Consider the following 17,808-nt stretch of genomic DNA (forward strand, 5'->3'; position numbering starts at 1 on the left):
CAGTGAGCACTGCAACCGAGGGTGAGGACAGTGCACAGAGAACCCAGGGAGCAAGCAGCTGACTCTGCTAGGGGTAGGGGAGACATGGGTTCTGGAGAGACCTCCTGGAAGAGGTGCTTGGTCTTGTATTTCCCTAACTGTGCAGTCACTGTTCATTCCCAGGGTCGGCTGACAGATGGAAAAGGGAAAACCATCGACTGCAAGGACGCCATCTTCATTATGACCTCCAACGTGGCCAGTGACGAGATCGCACAGCACGCACTGCAGCTGAGGCAGGAAGCTTTGGAGATGAGCCATAACCGTATTGCTGAGAACCTTGGTATGGCACATAGCCTGGGCTGTCTAGGCAACTGGGCAAATGCCCAGATCACCAGCACATCTCTTGGGGGCAAGGATGGCATTGGGGTCCTAGGCCTTGGTGAAGGTCCTGGTAGATTCCAAGCACCATACCAGATAGTGGAGGGAGACAGAGAGACAGTGCCCTTACTTCCTCTATAAAGCCCCAGGTCTCAGGTGGCAGGAGCGTCCCAGACAGAGGAATGGATGGAGCACCCCAGGTGAAGGACCAAGAAGAGGCCAGGGTCTTGGAGAACTGAAGGGACCCTTACTTAACAGATGCTTTGGTGCAATGAGGGAACAGCAGATCAGAAACTATGGAGATGGACACAGACTTTTTCAGCCGAGGAGCCTTCCTGGGTAGATAGGCTGGAGAGTGCTGGAAAGGAGGAGTGTACCGGACAGAAGGCCATAGCTGTCACCTTTCCATTTGGAATTGAACCCTCCTGCCCCCTTCTTCCAAGTCAAAACTCAAATCTTGGTTTTAACTCTCTTCTTCTTCCCTCCCTTTCTCACACAACTTCCACTGTAAGAACCCCAGGCTTTGTAGTACATAAGAGCTGGAAGGGCCTCAGAAAGTACCCAGACCAGTCCTCTCACTGTTCAAGTAAGAAGACCAGGCTAAGGCCCAAAGAGCCTGAGACATTGACCAGGATTACACAGCTCATCAGGGACAGGACCGGGGCTCTTCATGGATGGGGTCAAGGGGCTGACACATCTCCCAAACGTTGGTGTGGGAAGTAGTCAGTTTATGATTCTGTTTCTACAGGGGATGTCCAAATTAGTGACAAGATCACCATATCAAAGAATTTCAAAGAGAATGTGATTCGGCCCATCCTGAAAGTAAGAGGTCTTTGTCCTTCCCTCTGAAACCTTGGGTGGGGGATCCCCTTAGCCTAAAGCTATGGAAGCCCCCATATCTTCTCCACTGGGGTCCAGTAATTGCCTTTACCCCCATCTCAGTCACTCAGCTCACCCCTTATCTGGCTCTGCAGGCTCACTTCCGGAGGGATGAGTTTTTGGGACGTATCAATGAGATCGTCTACTTCCTCCCTTTCTGCCACTCGGAGCTCATCCAGCTAGTCAACAAGGAACTGAACTTCTGGGCCAAGAGAGTAAGAGTGGGGACTGCCCATGGGTGGGGATGGGATATTTTCCCACTGGGCACATCACCTCCCAAAAGGTGGAGCACAGTGGTTCGGGGCCAGTGGCCCTAGGGCACATAGTCTCTCACAGGCCCAGGCCTCAGGCGTGAGTGATGAGAGGTGGAAAGCCCTAGGCCACATGCAGACATACTCCTGTCTGACCTTTCTCAGGCCAAGCAAAGGCACAATATCACACTGCTCTGGGACCGAGAGGTGGCAGACGTGTTGGTTGATGGCTACAATGTGCACTATGGCGCCCGATCCATCAAGCATGAGGTGAGCATAGGTCCCTCCACACTTCCCTCCCTGGTACCCCTAGACCCAGTCCCTGGGCTCCCAGCCTGGAATTGTCCCTACCCAGAACAGATGCCCTTATAGAATAAAAAACACAGGATGATCAAATCAAACCCTGTTTTGGAGGGTAACCCCTACCAGGATGGGGAACTATATTGGAAACCTTAAAAACTGACATTGAGTTTTTAGCACAATCCTGCAAGCTGTGTGTTGTTAGCCCTTTGCAGATGAGAAAACTGAAGCTCAGCATAAGAGCTTGCCCTAGCAGTAAGCGATAGAGGCTGGCCTTCATGCCAAGCAAAGGCACAATAGTAGGTGATAGAGCCTGACCTTCAGGCCACAGGCCGGCCCAGGCCTCAGCAGTGACGACCACTTCACCTGCAACCTGCAGGTAGAACGCCGTGTGGTGAACCAGTTGGCAGCTGCCTATGAGCAGGACCTGCTGCCAGGGGGCTGTACTCTGCGCATCACTGTGGAGGACTCAGACAAGCAGCTACTCAAGAGCCCTGATCTGCCCTCACCCCAGACTGAGAAGCGCTCACCCACGTTACGGTTGGAGATCATCGATAAGGACAGCAAGACCCACAAACTGGACATCCGGGCACCACTACACCCTGAGAAGGTGTGCCACACCCTCTAGCATCTACCTACCTGCCTAGTGCCCTCAACATCCAATAAAGGCCCCTCAGCTGTGGCATGGCAACTGACCTACCTTCCCCTCATACCTCTTGCTCCTCTCCCCCCAACCTCTTACCTCCTCACAGCCCCTGCAAGACCCCTCCCCTGTCCCCTTTGTTGTGGGTCCAAAGCTTGCTAACAGTCTCCAGGAGGAGCTGCCCCTGCACCCCCTTCAAGCAGAGAGGGGAGGAGGTCCCTTATCTCTGTCCTTCAGCATGATCTCCATGCCCCATAGTCTCTGGAACTTGATCATGTTCTCTGGAAGCTCAGAAGTATGGCAGCTAAGAACAGATCTGGCTGGAAGAAGACAGGGGCCAGACTATGACCTGCCACCCTCTGCTGGCCCTCAGAATGTCTCCACAGAGAGTGGAAAAAGAGTACAGAGGCCCAGGCACAGAGGTTCTGCAGTTTAGGCTGTAACTACCTCTTTTTCATGCCCTAAAATTTCAAGGGAAAGGGACCCATAGAACCCTTCCCCTTCCACTGCCATATCATAGCTACTGTTCCTTCTCACCCTGTGTTCTGGGGTCAGGCCAGACCAAGTTTTTCCAGCCTTGGAACTAGCCAATGTAGAGCACTTCTAGGAGGAAGGCTGAGTCACCACCTGGCCTACTCTGGGACTCGAATACCAAATGACCCAAGTAAGCTCAACCCTCTGAGACCTCCTTCAGGAGACTAACAACATAGACCCTAGGGAGCTGTAGGGGAAAATCCAGAGATCATGGGGTCTGCCTCAGCCTGTCTACACTGCTGACCCAGCTAAGTTAGCCTGGAATAAACAGCTCTCCCATGCAGTCTGCATGTTAGTCACTAAGCAGAAGGTCTGCACACCATCCCCTTTGTTTCAGCCTCAGCTTAGCTGGGCACAGCAAGGCCTACTGTGTCCTTGGGCATCATCTGCATAGTCCCCATTGATGATCACCCTCTCCCTGCAGGGCCGTTTTGGAACCCTCCTTTGGTGTTAGCGCATCTCTTTCAGGAAGCAGAAAGTGGGGCAGGAATCGAAGTCCTTTGGGTGATGGAAGAATGTCATAACAATATGGTGGGTATAAGCCAGGACGTGGGCTCTAACCATCATTAGCCCTTCAAGGAGCTATGTCTGCTGCTCCCTACCTCAGTGACTGCTGTTCTTTTTTTTCCCCTTAAAATATTTTTAGACTTATGGAAAGTTGCAAAAATAATAGAATTCATGTATAACCTTCACCTAGCTTCTCCTAATATTAACATCTTATAAAACCATGTTGTAATTATTAAAATCAGGAAATTAACATTGGTACAGTTCTACTAACTAATCTGTGGACATTCAAATTTTTCCAATTCTGCTACTGATGTTCTTTTTCAGGTTCAGGATCTAAGGCAGGTTCAGGGTCCTGCCTTGCATTTTGTTGTCATGTTTCCTTCATCTCTTTCAACCTGTGATAGTTCCTCTGTCTTTCTTTGACTTTTATGACCTTGACACTTCTGAAATGTCCAGGTCAGTTATTTTGAGGAATGTCCCTCAATTTGGGTTTATCTACTGTTTTCACATGATTAGATTGAGGGTCTACATTTTTGGCAAGACGAGGACCTCAGGAAGGACTGTGCCCTTCTCAGTCAGTGCCTTTCAGCAAGGGGATAGCTAACTTTGATCACATGGCTGAGGTGGTATTCGTCAAGTTTCTCCAGTATAAAATTACAAATTCTCCTTTGAAATTAGGAAGAGTCTTGTGAGGGGATACTTTGAAGCCATGCAAATGCCTTATTTACCCTTAGAATTTTGCCCGCTGATTTTAGCATCTATTGATGGTTCTTATTTTTAAAATATATTTTTATTGATTTCAAAGAGGAAGGGAGAGGGAGAGAGACATAGAAACATCAATCATGAGAGAGAATCATTGATCGGCTGCCTTCTGCACGCCCTACACTGGGGATTGAGCCCACAACCCGAGCATGTGCCCTGACCATGCTGAACCCTCCTGGTTCATAGGTCGACATTCAGCCAAGCCATCCAGGCCCATTGATGGTTCTTGCTTACAGCAAATATTAATGTTCTATTTGCCTAATGATGACTTTCTGTTTCCTTATTCCACCTATATTTATTAATTGGCATTCTACTGTAAGGAAGAGCTGTCTCTTTCCTCCCCTTTATTTATTCAATAATCTATAATAATAAAAAGGCAATATGCTAATTAGGCCAGATGTCATTCTGGACGTCCTTCCTGACGAAGCCGGGCTGGAGGGAAGCCAGCCCAGATTCTGGGTGCCTGCAGGTGGCCTGAGGGAAGCCATCCCGGGTCCCAGGTGCCTGCTGGTGGCTGAAGGAGGGAAGACCAGGTCCTGGGTGCCGGAGGGAAGACAATACCAGCAGCTGGGGGAAGGAAGGCCTACTCTTGCACGAATTTTCGTGCATCGGGCCTCTAGTTTCTTTATAACAGTATAAACATAGATATTTGTTTTTTCCTATGGTTTATAATCTAATACAAACAGTTTCTTTTGTTGTTCTTTTAGGCCTAGATTTGGCCATTGGGAACTCTGTAAAGTTGGATCCTGTGTTATTTCAGCATTGCCCCCATCATTTTTTTAGCACTTCCTTACTTTCTGGCACCACAAGATATTTCAAGTTCACTCATATTTTTCTTGCCCCAGCCCGGACATCAGCCATTTCTCCAAGCAACACCTGGTTCCTTTTATTCAAGAATGATACTTAGAAATCAAGATCTGGGCATTAGGTGTATTCATTGCTACTAGAGTGTCATTGCTTCTAGGCCCTTTCAGCACACAGAACTATGAAATATATGTATGTATGTTAACACATGCATCACACACATCTGAATTTATTGCCCTGTCTCTGTATCTGTATATTATTAAAGAAACATGAATTCATATTGATACCTACAGTTCCAATCCAATATCACATAGTTTGTAACTGCCATTATTATGACTTTACTATTCTTATTCTGCTTTTCCTCTCCTGCTATCTCTGTTTCTTTTTTCATTCTGTTTTGTGTTAGATAAAATTATTTTGCCTGGCATCAGTCCCTTGGTTCAATGAACTATGGCCATGAGCAGCAGGCATATAACTCAAAACCAGGTAACTTTTAAAATGTTTTTTATTTTTAGAGAGAAAGGAAGGGAGAAGGATAGAGAGATGGAAACATCGATGAGAGAGGAACATCATCGATTAGCTGCCTCCTGCATGGCCCCTACTAGGGATAGAGCCTGCAACCAAGTGAGGTACATGCCCCTGACCAGAATCGAACCTGGGACCCTTCAGTCCACAGGCCAATGCTCTATCCACTGAGCCAAACTGGCTAGAGCAAAACCAAGTAACTTTCATACAAGAAAACCCAATGGCCACCTTTCTGAAAAGAAGGTCTGGGGCAGAGTAGACCCTCAGTTTCTGAGGAACTTAAGTATCACTTCTATGGATTCTTAGACCTCCTTGGTGATGTTGGACCCTATCTTCTACTTCCTTGGCATCCTAGGCAGTCAGTATTCAGCTCACTTACTTGTTTTATGTCTCTTTGTCACCAGAATGTGAGGTCCAAGAGGGCAGACACCAGTTGTTCAGCTCACTGTCCTATTCATAGCACCTGGCACAGTGCCAGCACATGATGGATGCTCCAGGTATTTGAGTGAATGGTGGGCCCTGTGGCAAGCACAGGTCTTCACAGTAGGTCCCAGGACAGAACAGTGTTATTTGTTCACTGAGCATACATTTATTTGTCATGTGCTTGTGGCCAGGCAGTAGGACTTGCCAGAATGCACCCCCGTAGTAAATGGGGCAAATAAAGACCCAGATACCTTATTGAATATCCTGAAATGCATAACACTGGACTGGGAAAAATGTAACACCAGCACCTTTATTGTTCAAAAAAGAAAAGCTCAAAGTTGTGTAGTGATGGTTTTAGAAATTTAGAAAAAAAAAAAAAAAACATTTAAACCACAATAATATAGGAAATAGACAAAGATAAAACCTGAAGTTAGCCCTAACCAGTTTGGCTCAGTGGATAGAGCGTTGGCCTGTGGACTGAAAGATCCCAGGTTCGATTCCGGTCAAGGACTTGTACCTTGGTTGCGGGCACATTCCCAGTAGGAGGTATGTAGAAGGCAGCTGATTGATGTTTCTAACTCTATCCCTCTCCCTTCCTCTCTGTAAAAAAATCAATAAAAAATATTTTTTTAAAAGCAAAAAACCTGAAGTTAATGAAGTAGGAAACTAAAAGTAATAATAAAAGATAAATAGAAAAATGATTCTTTGAAAACACCAATAAAATAGATAAAACTGTCTTAACCTAATAAATGGGAAAAGAACAAAAGAATAAAACAGGATTAGGATGAGAAATCAGACATAACCATATATATATATAGATATATGGAAGAATTTTAAATAATTGTAGGAGTGTGCTATGGCAACAACTTTAAAAACAGGCAAACAGATAATTTTCTAGCAAACACTGACCCAAAGTATTGTTTGAATGGACAAATTAATTACCAAAGAAGAAATCGGAAAGGTGATTAAAATTTTATCCTTTTTGCCTTCTTATTTTAAACTTTTTTATTGATATATATGGAAAAGTGCATAGATCACAAACATACAGGTCAATTAATTATCACAAAGTGAACAGCAAAAAAAAAAATCTAGATAAGTTGCAGTTTTTAATTAATATGTAAACTGCTTCAAACCATGGGAAAATGTGAAAAAATGCCCCATAGATTTTTCTTTTTTAATTTTTTTTAATCCTCACCTGAGGATATTTTTCCATTGATTTTTAGAGAGAGTGGAAGGGAGGGGGAGAGACAGAGAGAGAGAAACATCAATGTGAGAGAGAGACATTAGATTGCCGCCTGCGCGTGCCCCGACCAGAAGTACGCACAGGAGGCAAACTAAGGTACATGCCCTTGAACCCAGGGACCTTCAGTTTTCGGGCTGACCCTCTATACACTGAAACAATCCAACTAGGGCTCATCATTGATGTTTCTATCCCCCTCTCCCTACCTCTCTGAAATCAATAAAAATATTTTTTTAAAAAAACAATAGCAAACATCATTTTTTTAAATATATTTTACTGATTTCTTACAGAAAGGAAGGGAGAGCTATAGAGAGTTAGAAACATCGATGAGAGAGAAACATCAATCAGCCGCCTCCTGCATACCTCCTACTGGGGATGTGCATGCAACCAAGGTACATGCCCTTGACCGGAATCGAAACTGGGACCCTTCAGTCCGCAGGCCGACGCTGTATTCACTGAGCCACACCAGTTAGGGCACATCATCTTTAATTATAAATACTAAAGCTATTTCTGTTAAAGTGAAATAAGACAAGATTCAACATTACTTTGAAAATTCAGGTAAAAGCAATTAGCTAAGAAATCTAATTGGTATAAATATTGGAAAATAAATTATATTTAGGAAATCTAAAAGACTACAGTAAAACTTATTAGCATTACTAAGGAAATTTGGTAAGTATCTAAATAAAAGATAACTTAAAAATCAGTAGCTTTTTTCTATCCTAGCAATAATTAGCCAGAAACAGTACAAGGGCAAGTATTCCATTCATAATTGCAACAAATCTATATATATAAAAAGCCAATGACCAGAACGCCGTAACGACCAGACCAACCAGTCGCTATGACACCCACTGTGGCCAACAAACTAGCCTGATCAGGGGGTGGGGCTGGCTGGCCAACCTCCAGCAGCCCAGCCCCCCGGCCACCTGGCCCCTGATCGGCCTCTCCCACCCCAATCAAGGGTAGGGTGCCAGCCAAACCCCCGTGGCCCTTTCCCCTAGCTGGCCCCATCCTCAATCAGCCTGCCCCACCTCTATCGGACTCCAGCCCCTCCCTCCAGCCAGCCCTGCCCCTGACCACCCACTCACCCCAAAAGGGGGCAGGCCAGCCAGCCAACCTCCTACAGCCCCTCCCCTTGGCTGGCCCCACCCCCGGTGAGCCCCCACCACCCCAATTGACCTGCAGGCCCGGCCCCTGGCTGGCCCTGCCTCTGATTGCCCCCCCATCCCAATAGGGGGTGGGGCCAGCTGGCCAACCTCCTGCAGCCTCTCCTCCCACCCAGCCCCACCCTTTATTGGCCCCCAACACACCAATCGGGGGTGGGGCTGGCTGGCCAACCTCCCACGGCCCCTCCCCTGGCCGCTGACCCCTGATCAGCCCCTCCAGCCTGGCCCTGATCTCCCCAATCAGGGCAGGCCAGCTGGCCAACCTCCTGCTGTCTCCTCCCAAATGGCCCGGCCCTGATCCATCCTGATTGGGGCCAGGCTGGCCGGACCCCACCCGTACACGAATTTGTGCACTGGGCCTCTAGTAGGTATATATATTTGCTCATATATACATAAAGTACCTCTGGAAGAGAGGGAAGTTGGGTAGAGAGAGGATAGCAATGGAAGGGAAAACTCACTGAGTTCATTTTTTACACTATTCAATTTTGAATCCTATTAATGTGTTATATATTCAAAATTATGTAATACTTAATAAATTTAACAAAGAAAATCATATTGAAGGGCATAAAACAAGATCTGAAGAATGAAAAGACATACCAGGTTCTTGGAAAAGATGACAATATCATTACAATGTCAGTCTTTAAGTTAATATATAATTCAATGCAAACCCAATTAGACTCAACAGCATTTTTAATTTAATAAAATTGAAGTCATGTTACAGTACAATATCAAGATAAACCCATATGGAGCTGTTGTTTTCTGGATATAGACTCAGCAGATACAAGGTATTACTGTCAATAACTCTAATCTCATCTTGATAGTATGCAAACTAGAAATAAGTACATTTAGCTGCCATCAATACACACCCTAACTTTTGGGTTCCCATTCATGTCTGGCACCTTGGGATTTCCCATATTTTTGTTTCATGCCCAGCTGTGTCAAACTTTTTTTTTCTTGGTTACATATTCAATATTTTCATATTTGAGGCAGGAAGGGAGTTTATACCTGGAACTATTCTGTTTTATATTAGACTAGAGGCCCAGTGCATGAAATTCGTGCACGGGGGGAGGGGTGTCCCTCAGCCCAGCCTGCACCCTCTCCAATCTGGGACCCCTCGAGGGATGTCTAACTGCCTGTTGGACATCCCTCTCACAATCCAGGACTGCTGGCTCCCATCTGCTTGCCTGCCTGCCTTCCTGATTGCCCCTAACCGCTTCTGCCTGCCAGCCTGATCACCCCCTAACCACACCCCTGCCAGCCTGATTGATGTCTAACTCCTCCCCTGCCAGCCTGTTTGCCCCCAACTTCCTTCTGCTGGCCTGGTCACCCAACTGCCCTCCCCTGCAGGCTTGATCGCCCCCAACTGCCCTCCCTTGCAGGCCTGGTCCCTCCCAACTGCCCTCCCCTGCTGTCCATCTTGTGGTGGCCATCTTGTGTCCACATGGGGGCAGGATCTTTGACCACATGGGGGTAGCCATCTTGTGTGTTGGAGTGATGGTCAATCTGCATATTTCTCTTTTATTAGGATGTCACTGCAAAGCATTGTGCATACTGCAATCAAAGAGTCTTAGGTGGGTGCTGCTTTTATTGTCAGATCCAGGAGAGAGTCCCCACTGCTTCTCTCTGATTTTCTTATTTTCCACTTTAAAAAAAAGTCAGCAGTTTGACTCTTCAGCTCTTGGTGCTCTATCTCTCAGTGACTATCCCTCATTCAAGAAAGATTTTAGTTCTCATATCACTTTCTCTTCCCTAACACGTCATCATTCCTGTGGCTTCAACTTGCCACAAATAACTTATCCAACACCCTGTTTTCCTATTTCTCTGTCCCTGCCCACTTCAGTCACCTATGTTGTGGTCATATCCTAAATTTTAACAACAGTAAGTGCACTTCCTCCAAAACCCCCATATTCCTCTGGCCAGTCTAGTATCCAGAGTAAAGAATATTACAAGTTGACAATAAAAAGACAACCTAATTTTAGAAAGGGGAAAATCTCTGAGTAAACATTTCTCCAAAGAAGATATACAAATAGCCAATAAGCCATCAATTAGCCAGCAGGGAAATGCAAATCAAATCACAATGAGATATCACTACACACCCAATAGAATGGCTATAATAAGATAGACAGTAAGCCCTGGCCAGTGTAGCTCAGTTGATTGAACATTGTCCCATGCACCAAACAGTTGCTGGTTTGATTCCTTGTCAGGGCACATGCCTGAATTTCAAGGTTTGAACCCCAGTAGGGGGCATGCAGGAGACAGCCAATCAATGTTTCTCTGACATTGATGTTTCTTTTCCTCTCTCTCAAAATCAATTTTTTTTAAAAAAAAAAAAAAGACATAAGTGTTGGTGAATGTGGGAATGTAAAATGATGCAACCACTTTGGAAAAGAGTCTAGCAGTTCCTCAAAAGATTAAACAGTTTCCTTATGTCTCAGCAATGGACATATAATTGCACTCCTAAATATATACCTGAGAGACATGAAAACATACATCCACACAAAAACTTGCTACACAAATGGTTTAAAAAAAAAAGTGGAGACAACCCAAATGTTCATCAGACTGAGGAATGAATAAAAATATGGTATATCCATACAATGGAATATTATTCAGCCATGAAAAGAAGGGAATACTGATTCATGAACAACATGGATGAACCCTGAAAACATGCTGAGTGAAAGAAGCCAACTACAAAAGAGCACATATTGTGATTTCATTTGCATGAAAATGTCCAGATTAGCAAATCCATAGAGGAAGAGAGAAGATTAGTGGTTGCCACAGACTGGGGAAAGAAGGAAGTGGGGATGACTGATAAAGGGTCGGGAGGTTCTTTCTGGAATAATGAAAATGTTCTGGAAGTACAGAGTGGTAATGGTTATACAACTGTGCAACCATTGAATTGTACACATTTTTATATCTCAATTTAAAGAAAAAATCCTTTAGAAAGTAGTTTCTTTTTTAATGTATTGAAGATAATGTTAAAAGAATGAGAAGACAATCCAAGACTGGAAGAAAGTATTTGTAAAACACATGTCTGATAAAGGACTGGTATCCAAAATATACAAAGAACTCCTAAAACTCAACGATAAGAAAATGAACAGCCAGATACAAAATGGGCAAAAGATTTGAACAGATACCTCTTCAAAGAAGAGATACAGATGGTAATAAGCATATGAAAAGATGCTTTTAATATCATATGTGATTAGGGAATTGCAAACTAAAATGACAATGAGATACCACTGCACACCTACTGGAAAGGCCAAACTCCAAAACACTGAAAACACAAATGCTGACGAGGATGTGGAACAACAGGAACTCTTCATTCGTTGCTGGTGGGAATGCAAGATAATATAGCCACTTTGGAAAAACAGTTTGACAGTCTCTTAGAACACTAAACATTTACCATCTGATCCTGCAAGCATGCTCCTTAGCATTTACCCAATTATGTTAAAAATTCACATTCACACAAAAACCTGCATACAAATATTTACAGAGCAGCTTTATTCATAATTGCCAAAACCTGGAAACAACCTAAATACTTTTCAAGAAGCAAATGGTGGTGCATCCAGACAATGGAATAGTATGCAGTGCTTAAAAAGAAACAAGCTATCAAGCTGTGAAAAGACATGGAGAGACTGTAAATCCTTATTACTAAGTGAAAGAAGCCAATCTGAAAAGGCTACATACTATAGTATTCCAACTACCAGTATATGATTCTGGAAAAGGCAAAACTATGAAGACAGTAAAATAATAACAGCAGTTGCCAGGAGCTTGATGAGGTGCAGATGTATAGGTGGAGCACAGAGGATTTGGGGGGCAGTGAAACCATTCTGTACGACAGATAATGGTAGGTATGTGTCATACATTTGTCAAAATCCATGGAATGTACAACACAGAGCGGAGTGAACCCTACTGTAAATTACGGACTTCAGTTGATAATGATGTCAATATTGGCTCATCAAATTGAAATAAATGTACCTCTTTGATGCTGATGTTGATATTAGGGAGGGTGTGGGATGATTATGGTAGCTCTATACTTTCCACTCAATTTTGCTGTGAACCTAACACTGCTCTAAAAAAAACAAAACAAAACAAATTACATTCTAATAGAGCTGTATCAACAAAGTCATATTTTGACAGTTAAAATTACAAGACTGGTTAACTGGGGATACTCAGACATAGATGTTTACTAAGCATTTGCTGGAAGAGTAAATTACTCAATAAACTTCCTATGGCATAATTTATGATTTGGGTTTTTATCCCTGACTAGAGGCCCGGTGCACGAATTCATGCACCAGTGGGGTCCCTCGGCCTAGCCTGCGGTATCAGACCAAAACCAGCTCTCCAACATCCCCCGAGGGGTCCCTGATTGCATGAGGGTGCAGGCCAAGCCGAGGGACCCCATCGGTGCACGATTGGGGCTGGGGAGGGACGCGGGAGGTTGGCCAGCAGGGGAGGGACCACAGGAGGGCTCCAGGGTATGTCCGGCCCATCTTGCTCAGTTCCAATTGGCAGGACTCCAGCAGCAAGCTAACCTACCGGTCGGAACATCTGCCCCCTGGTGGTCAATGCACATCATAGTGACTTGGTGACTATCTTCCCCCTGGTGGTCAGTGCATGTCATAGCAAGCGGTTGAGTGGCATTAGCATATGATGCTTTAATTGGTTGAACAGATGACTGGACACTTAGCATATTAGGCTTTTATTATATAGGATATTTAATTTCCAGGAAAAGCCAGCTGTATGAGAAGTTACTGTAATGGGAAGAAACCATCCTATATAATAAGAACTTTTCACCCTAGCCCCATGGTCGGCAAACTCATTAGTCAACAGAGCCAAATATCAACAGTACAATGATTGAAATTTCTTTTGAGAGCCAAATTTTTTAAACTTAAACTTCTTCTAATGCCACTTCTTCAAAATAGACTCGCCCAGGCCATGGTATTTTGTGGAAGAGCCACACTCAAGGGGCCAAAGAGCCGCATGTGGCTCGCAAGCCGCAGTTTGCCAACCACGGCCCTAGCCGATTTGGCTCAGTGGATAGAGCGTTGGCCTGCAGACTGAAGGTTCCCAGGTTCGATTCTAGTCAAGGACACATTCCTGGGTTGTGGGCTCGGTCCCCAGAAGGGGGCATGCAGGAGACAGCCAATCAATGATTCCCACTCATCATTGATGTTTCTATCTCTCTTCCTCTCCCTTCCTCTCTGAAATCAATAAAAAAATATTTTAAAAAAAGAATTTTTCATGCAGTACCCTTAAAACTCAACAAGAAAACCTGATTTTAAAATAGGCTAAAGATCTAAACAGACCCCTCACCAAAGAAGATATACAGATGGAAAATAAGCATATGAAAAGATGCTCCACATCATATGTAATAAAGGAATTGTGAACTAAAACAATAATGAGATACCGCTGCACACATACCAGAATGACTAAAATCCCAAACACTGACCAGGCCAACTGACTAAGATGTTCAGGGTATCTGATACTTCCTGCTTTTTAGGTTTTATCAGAATTTTATCATAATTATAGTGGAACTGTTTAATGTCTTATGGGATGCTAAGATTATCAAAGTCCCTGTGGACTAAATTGTGGCACAGAGGCAGAGAGTTAACACGGTCCTGAAGCAAAATGATGAAGGTATACTTCTGCCCTTGCCAGGTTAAACAAGACTACCTCTAGCCTTCTTTGCTTATTGAAACAAAGAAGAAACACTTGCAAGTTAACAACTTTATTACAGGTGGCAGACACTGTTGTTTTACTCTCTCTAGAACAGCAGTATCATTGGAATCATCACCTGTCTTAACCTTTCAATAATCCACTGGCATTCTCCAGCCCTTCTGACTTCTGCATGAGCCAGACAGATGATTTGAGTCGGTAACAGGTATCATCTCCTCTGAATTTTCAGCTTTTTTATGGTTATGCTATTCTTGCATTTCCCCCAGCAATACATTGGTTTTGTTTGTAATTCTGTTAGTAAGGAAGCCTTTTCAACCATAATAGTCCCATTCTGTGGATTAGAGTCATATGCTGCCATTTGCTGAATATTCCTAGTCTAATTATATAACCCAAAACTGGAGAAATCATGGGGAAATGGGTTTAAGGACTGTACTGTGAGGTCAATTAGAATCAAAAGTCCGTTTATCACTTGACTCCATAAGCCTCCATTGTACCAACTACAACTCGGCATTAGAGCCAATGTCAACAATCCCCAAAGGCACAGATATTCCATTAGGGCTGCCGAAACGAAGTACCACAAACTAGGTGACTTAAAACAATAGAAATGTATCCTCATAGTCTAGAACAGTGGTTCTCCACCTTTTTAATGCCGTGACCCTTTAATACAGTTCCTCATGTTGTGGTGACCCCCAACCATAAAATTATTTTCGTTGCTAGTTCATAACTGTAATTTTGCTACTGTTAATGAATCGTAATGTAAATATCTGTGTTTTCCGATGGTCTTAGGTGACCCTGCTAGCGGTTCTCAACCTGTGGGTCGCGATGTAGAGCAACCAGAATTTACATACATTATTGGTGGGAGTACAAAATGGCACAACCACTTAGGAAACGATCTGGCAGTTTCTTATAAAACTAAACATACATCTGACCCAACATTTCCAAGAGAAATGAAAACATATATCCACACAAAACAGACTTGTATATAAATGTTCATAGCAACATTATTCATAATAGTCCACAACTAGAAGCAACACATATATCCATCAGCAGAATGGCTACACAAACTGCAGTATTATATTAGTGTTCTATTGCCATGTAAAAAATAATCCCAAACTTAACAGCCTAAAACAAATTTCATTTACTCACAATCCTGTAAGTCAGAGTCTGGCATGGTTCTATGCTCAGAACATGACTGAGTTCTCATTTGCTCAAGATCTCAGTGTCAGCCAGGCTGCATTCCTTTCTGGGGACCCTAAGGAAGAATTCACTCCCAAGTTTATTCAGCTACCTAGCTGAATTCAGTTCCTTGTGGTTGTAGGACTGAGGTCCTGTTTTCCTACTGGCTATCAACTGGAAGTCACTCTCAGCTCCTAGAGGTCACTGCATTCTTTGCCATGTAGCCGCTCCACCTAATAATGAAAAATCTTCCTGTTGAGCCTCTCATGCTTCAAATCTGATTCACTGTTTCTGACCTCTTGACCCAAATGTAAAGGGTTCATGTCATTAGGTCAGATCCACCCAAATAATTCCCCTTTTTAAAAGCCATCTGTGAGCCCTAGCTGGTCTGGCTCAGTGGATAGAGCATCAGCCTACGGACCAAAGGGTCCAGGGTTCAATTCCAGTCAAGGGCACATACCTTGGTTGCAGACTCCTCCCCGGCCTGGGTCCTGGTGGCCCAGGCCCTGGTTGGAGCTTGTGCAGGAAGCACCCAATCGATGTGTTTCTCTCACATCCATAGTACTCTCTTTCCCTCTCTTTCCACTCTCTCTAAAAATCAATGGAAAAATATCCTCAGGTGAGAATTAAAAAAAAAAGAAAGAAAAAGAAAAACCATCTGTGATATAAGACATAACCTAATCACAGCAGTGCTATTCTCTCCTAGTCACAGGACTGGAGAGTGTACAGGGCCTATACACCAGGAGGCAGGAATCTTGGGGGACATCTTAGAATTCTGCCTATACAGGTATATACTCAGCAATGTACTGAGCAATATAAAGGAATGAACTATTGATACAACATTGATGAATCTCAAAAACACGCTGAGTAAAAGAAGGCTCACACAGAGTTTCCAAAGGAAATCAAGAACAGACAACATTAATCTATACTGGAAAAGAATCAAAAGAGTGGTTACCTCTGGGGGAGTGGGGGTTGGTATTGATTTGGGAGAGGCATGAAAGAAGTTTCTGGGATGATGATAAGGGATTGGGTCACACATGTGTACTCACTGAATGGTACACTTAAGATTTATGCATTTCACCCTAGCTGGTTTGGCTCAGTGGATAGAGTGTCAGCCTGCAGACTAAAGGGTCCCGGTTCAATTCCAGTCAAGGGCACATGCCTGGGTTGTGGGATCGATCCTCAGTGGGGAGCGTGCAGGAGGCAGCCGATCAATGATTCTCTTTCATCATTGATGATTCTATCTCACCCTCTCCCTTCCTCTCTGAAGTCAATAAAAATATATTTTTTAAAAGATTTATGCATTTTACTATATGAAAATTTTACTTAAAAATTAACAAATAATATTTTTCTCTGCTTAATGATATGGGTCTTGAGGCCAAGTATATGGATGTCTGCCACTTACTGTGAATGCATCAAAAAATACAATGGATTGACAAATGGATAGAAGAATGAATAGGTGAATGGATATGTGATCAAGTGAATATAATGTTATTTTAGACTCTAGGAAAAGATTAATTCATCTTAAAAAAAAAAAAAAAAAAAGGAATGAGAACTCCTAGCTATTAGAATTGGCACATGGAATCCAGGCTCTATGGTCATGCACTCATACTGATCAGTTGGCCTGATTTTAAATTATGTTCCTCCTTCCTCGCCTAACACCCTCAGAATCCATTCCCACATGTATTTGCCAGATTTTATGAATATAAAATTGAAAAATCTTTTAATTCTTTTAGTGGGAAAGCTTTTTTGGAATTTGACCTCCTATTTGACCCTGAGGAATGTTAGAGTCTGATTCTAGTTATGAGTGTGGAGACAATGAAGTCAGTGGGATGGGGCATGAGGAGACTTGGCTTTCTCTTACCAGATAATGCCTTATGGGAAAGCCTTTACATGGTCTTCAAATATGAGGAAGGCAATCCCATTAGACAGGGAGAGGGTGCTATCAGAGCTGGCTATTTTCAGGGGGAAGTTGGGGTTGTGACAGAGATTGCTAATTGCAGGCTGTGGTAGATATCTCCTGACATGACTCCCAGTGATCCCTGCCTCCTGATGCTCATGCCCTTGTGTAATCCCTCCCCTCTCTTTGAGTGTGAGCAGGGCCTAGTAACTTTTCTTTTTCTTTCTGTTTTTTTAAATATATTTTTTTATTGATTTCAGAGAGGAAGGGAGAGAGAGAGAGATAAACATCAATGATGAGAAAGAATCACTGATCAGCTGCCTCCTGCATGCCCCACATTGGGGATCGAGCCCGCAACCCAGGCATATGCCCTGACCTGGAATCGAACAGTGACCTCCTCGTTTATAGGTCAATGCTCAACCACTGAGCCATGCCAGCCGGGCTATAGTAACTTATTTCTTAGCAACAGAATATAGCAGAAGTGATAGAATGTCATTCCTGGGATTAGGTTATAAAAAAAGACTGACTTCTATCTTGCTGGCATTCTCTCTGGATCTTACATGCTTGCCTTGATGAAGAGGCCCATATGGCAAGAAACTGAGGGCAACCTCTGGCCATCACCTGGTAAGGACAGAGCCCTTCAGTCCAACAGCCCTGGAGGAACTGAG

At 43.8% G+C, this 17,808-nt stretch overlaps 1 protein-coding gene across 11 annotated transcripts in view; it reads left to right on the top strand.

The window, feature by feature from the left end:
* CLPB (ClpB family mitochondrial disaggregase) overlaps positions 1–14,269 on the top strand; it is a 177,428-nt gene extending 163,159 nt beyond the window's left edge. For 5 of the 11 annotated variants that reach the window (XM_080688671.1, XM_080688675.1, XM_080688677.1 and 2 more), the window contains 6 exons: positions 163–319; positions 1,106–1,179; positions 1,332–1,451; positions 1,653–1,757; positions 2,167–2,397; positions 14,157–14,269. In XM_080688671.1, the coding sequence (XP_080544797.1) occupies positions 163–319; positions 1,106–1,179; positions 1,332–1,451; positions 1,653–1,757; positions 2,167–2,397; positions 14,157–14,240 (771 nt within the window). In that variant the 3' untranslated portion in view covers positions 14,241–14,269. Of the gene's footprint in view, positions 1–162; positions 320–1,105; positions 1,180–1,331; positions 1,452–1,652; positions 1,758–2,166; positions 3,241–3,388; positions 5,464–14,156 lie in introns of those variants that run through there. The other 6 variants (XM_080688680.1, XM_080688673.1, XM_080688679.1 and 3 more) reach the window with 3 other exon arrangements.
* Positions 14,270–17,808: the final 3,539 nt, after the last annotated feature.

This window comes from Plecotus auritus (assembly GCF_963455305.1).
Source record: "Plecotus auritus genome assembly, chromosome: 9".
NCBI lineage: Eukaryota > Metazoa > Chordata > Mammalia > Chiroptera > Vespertilionidae > Plecotus > Plecotus auritus.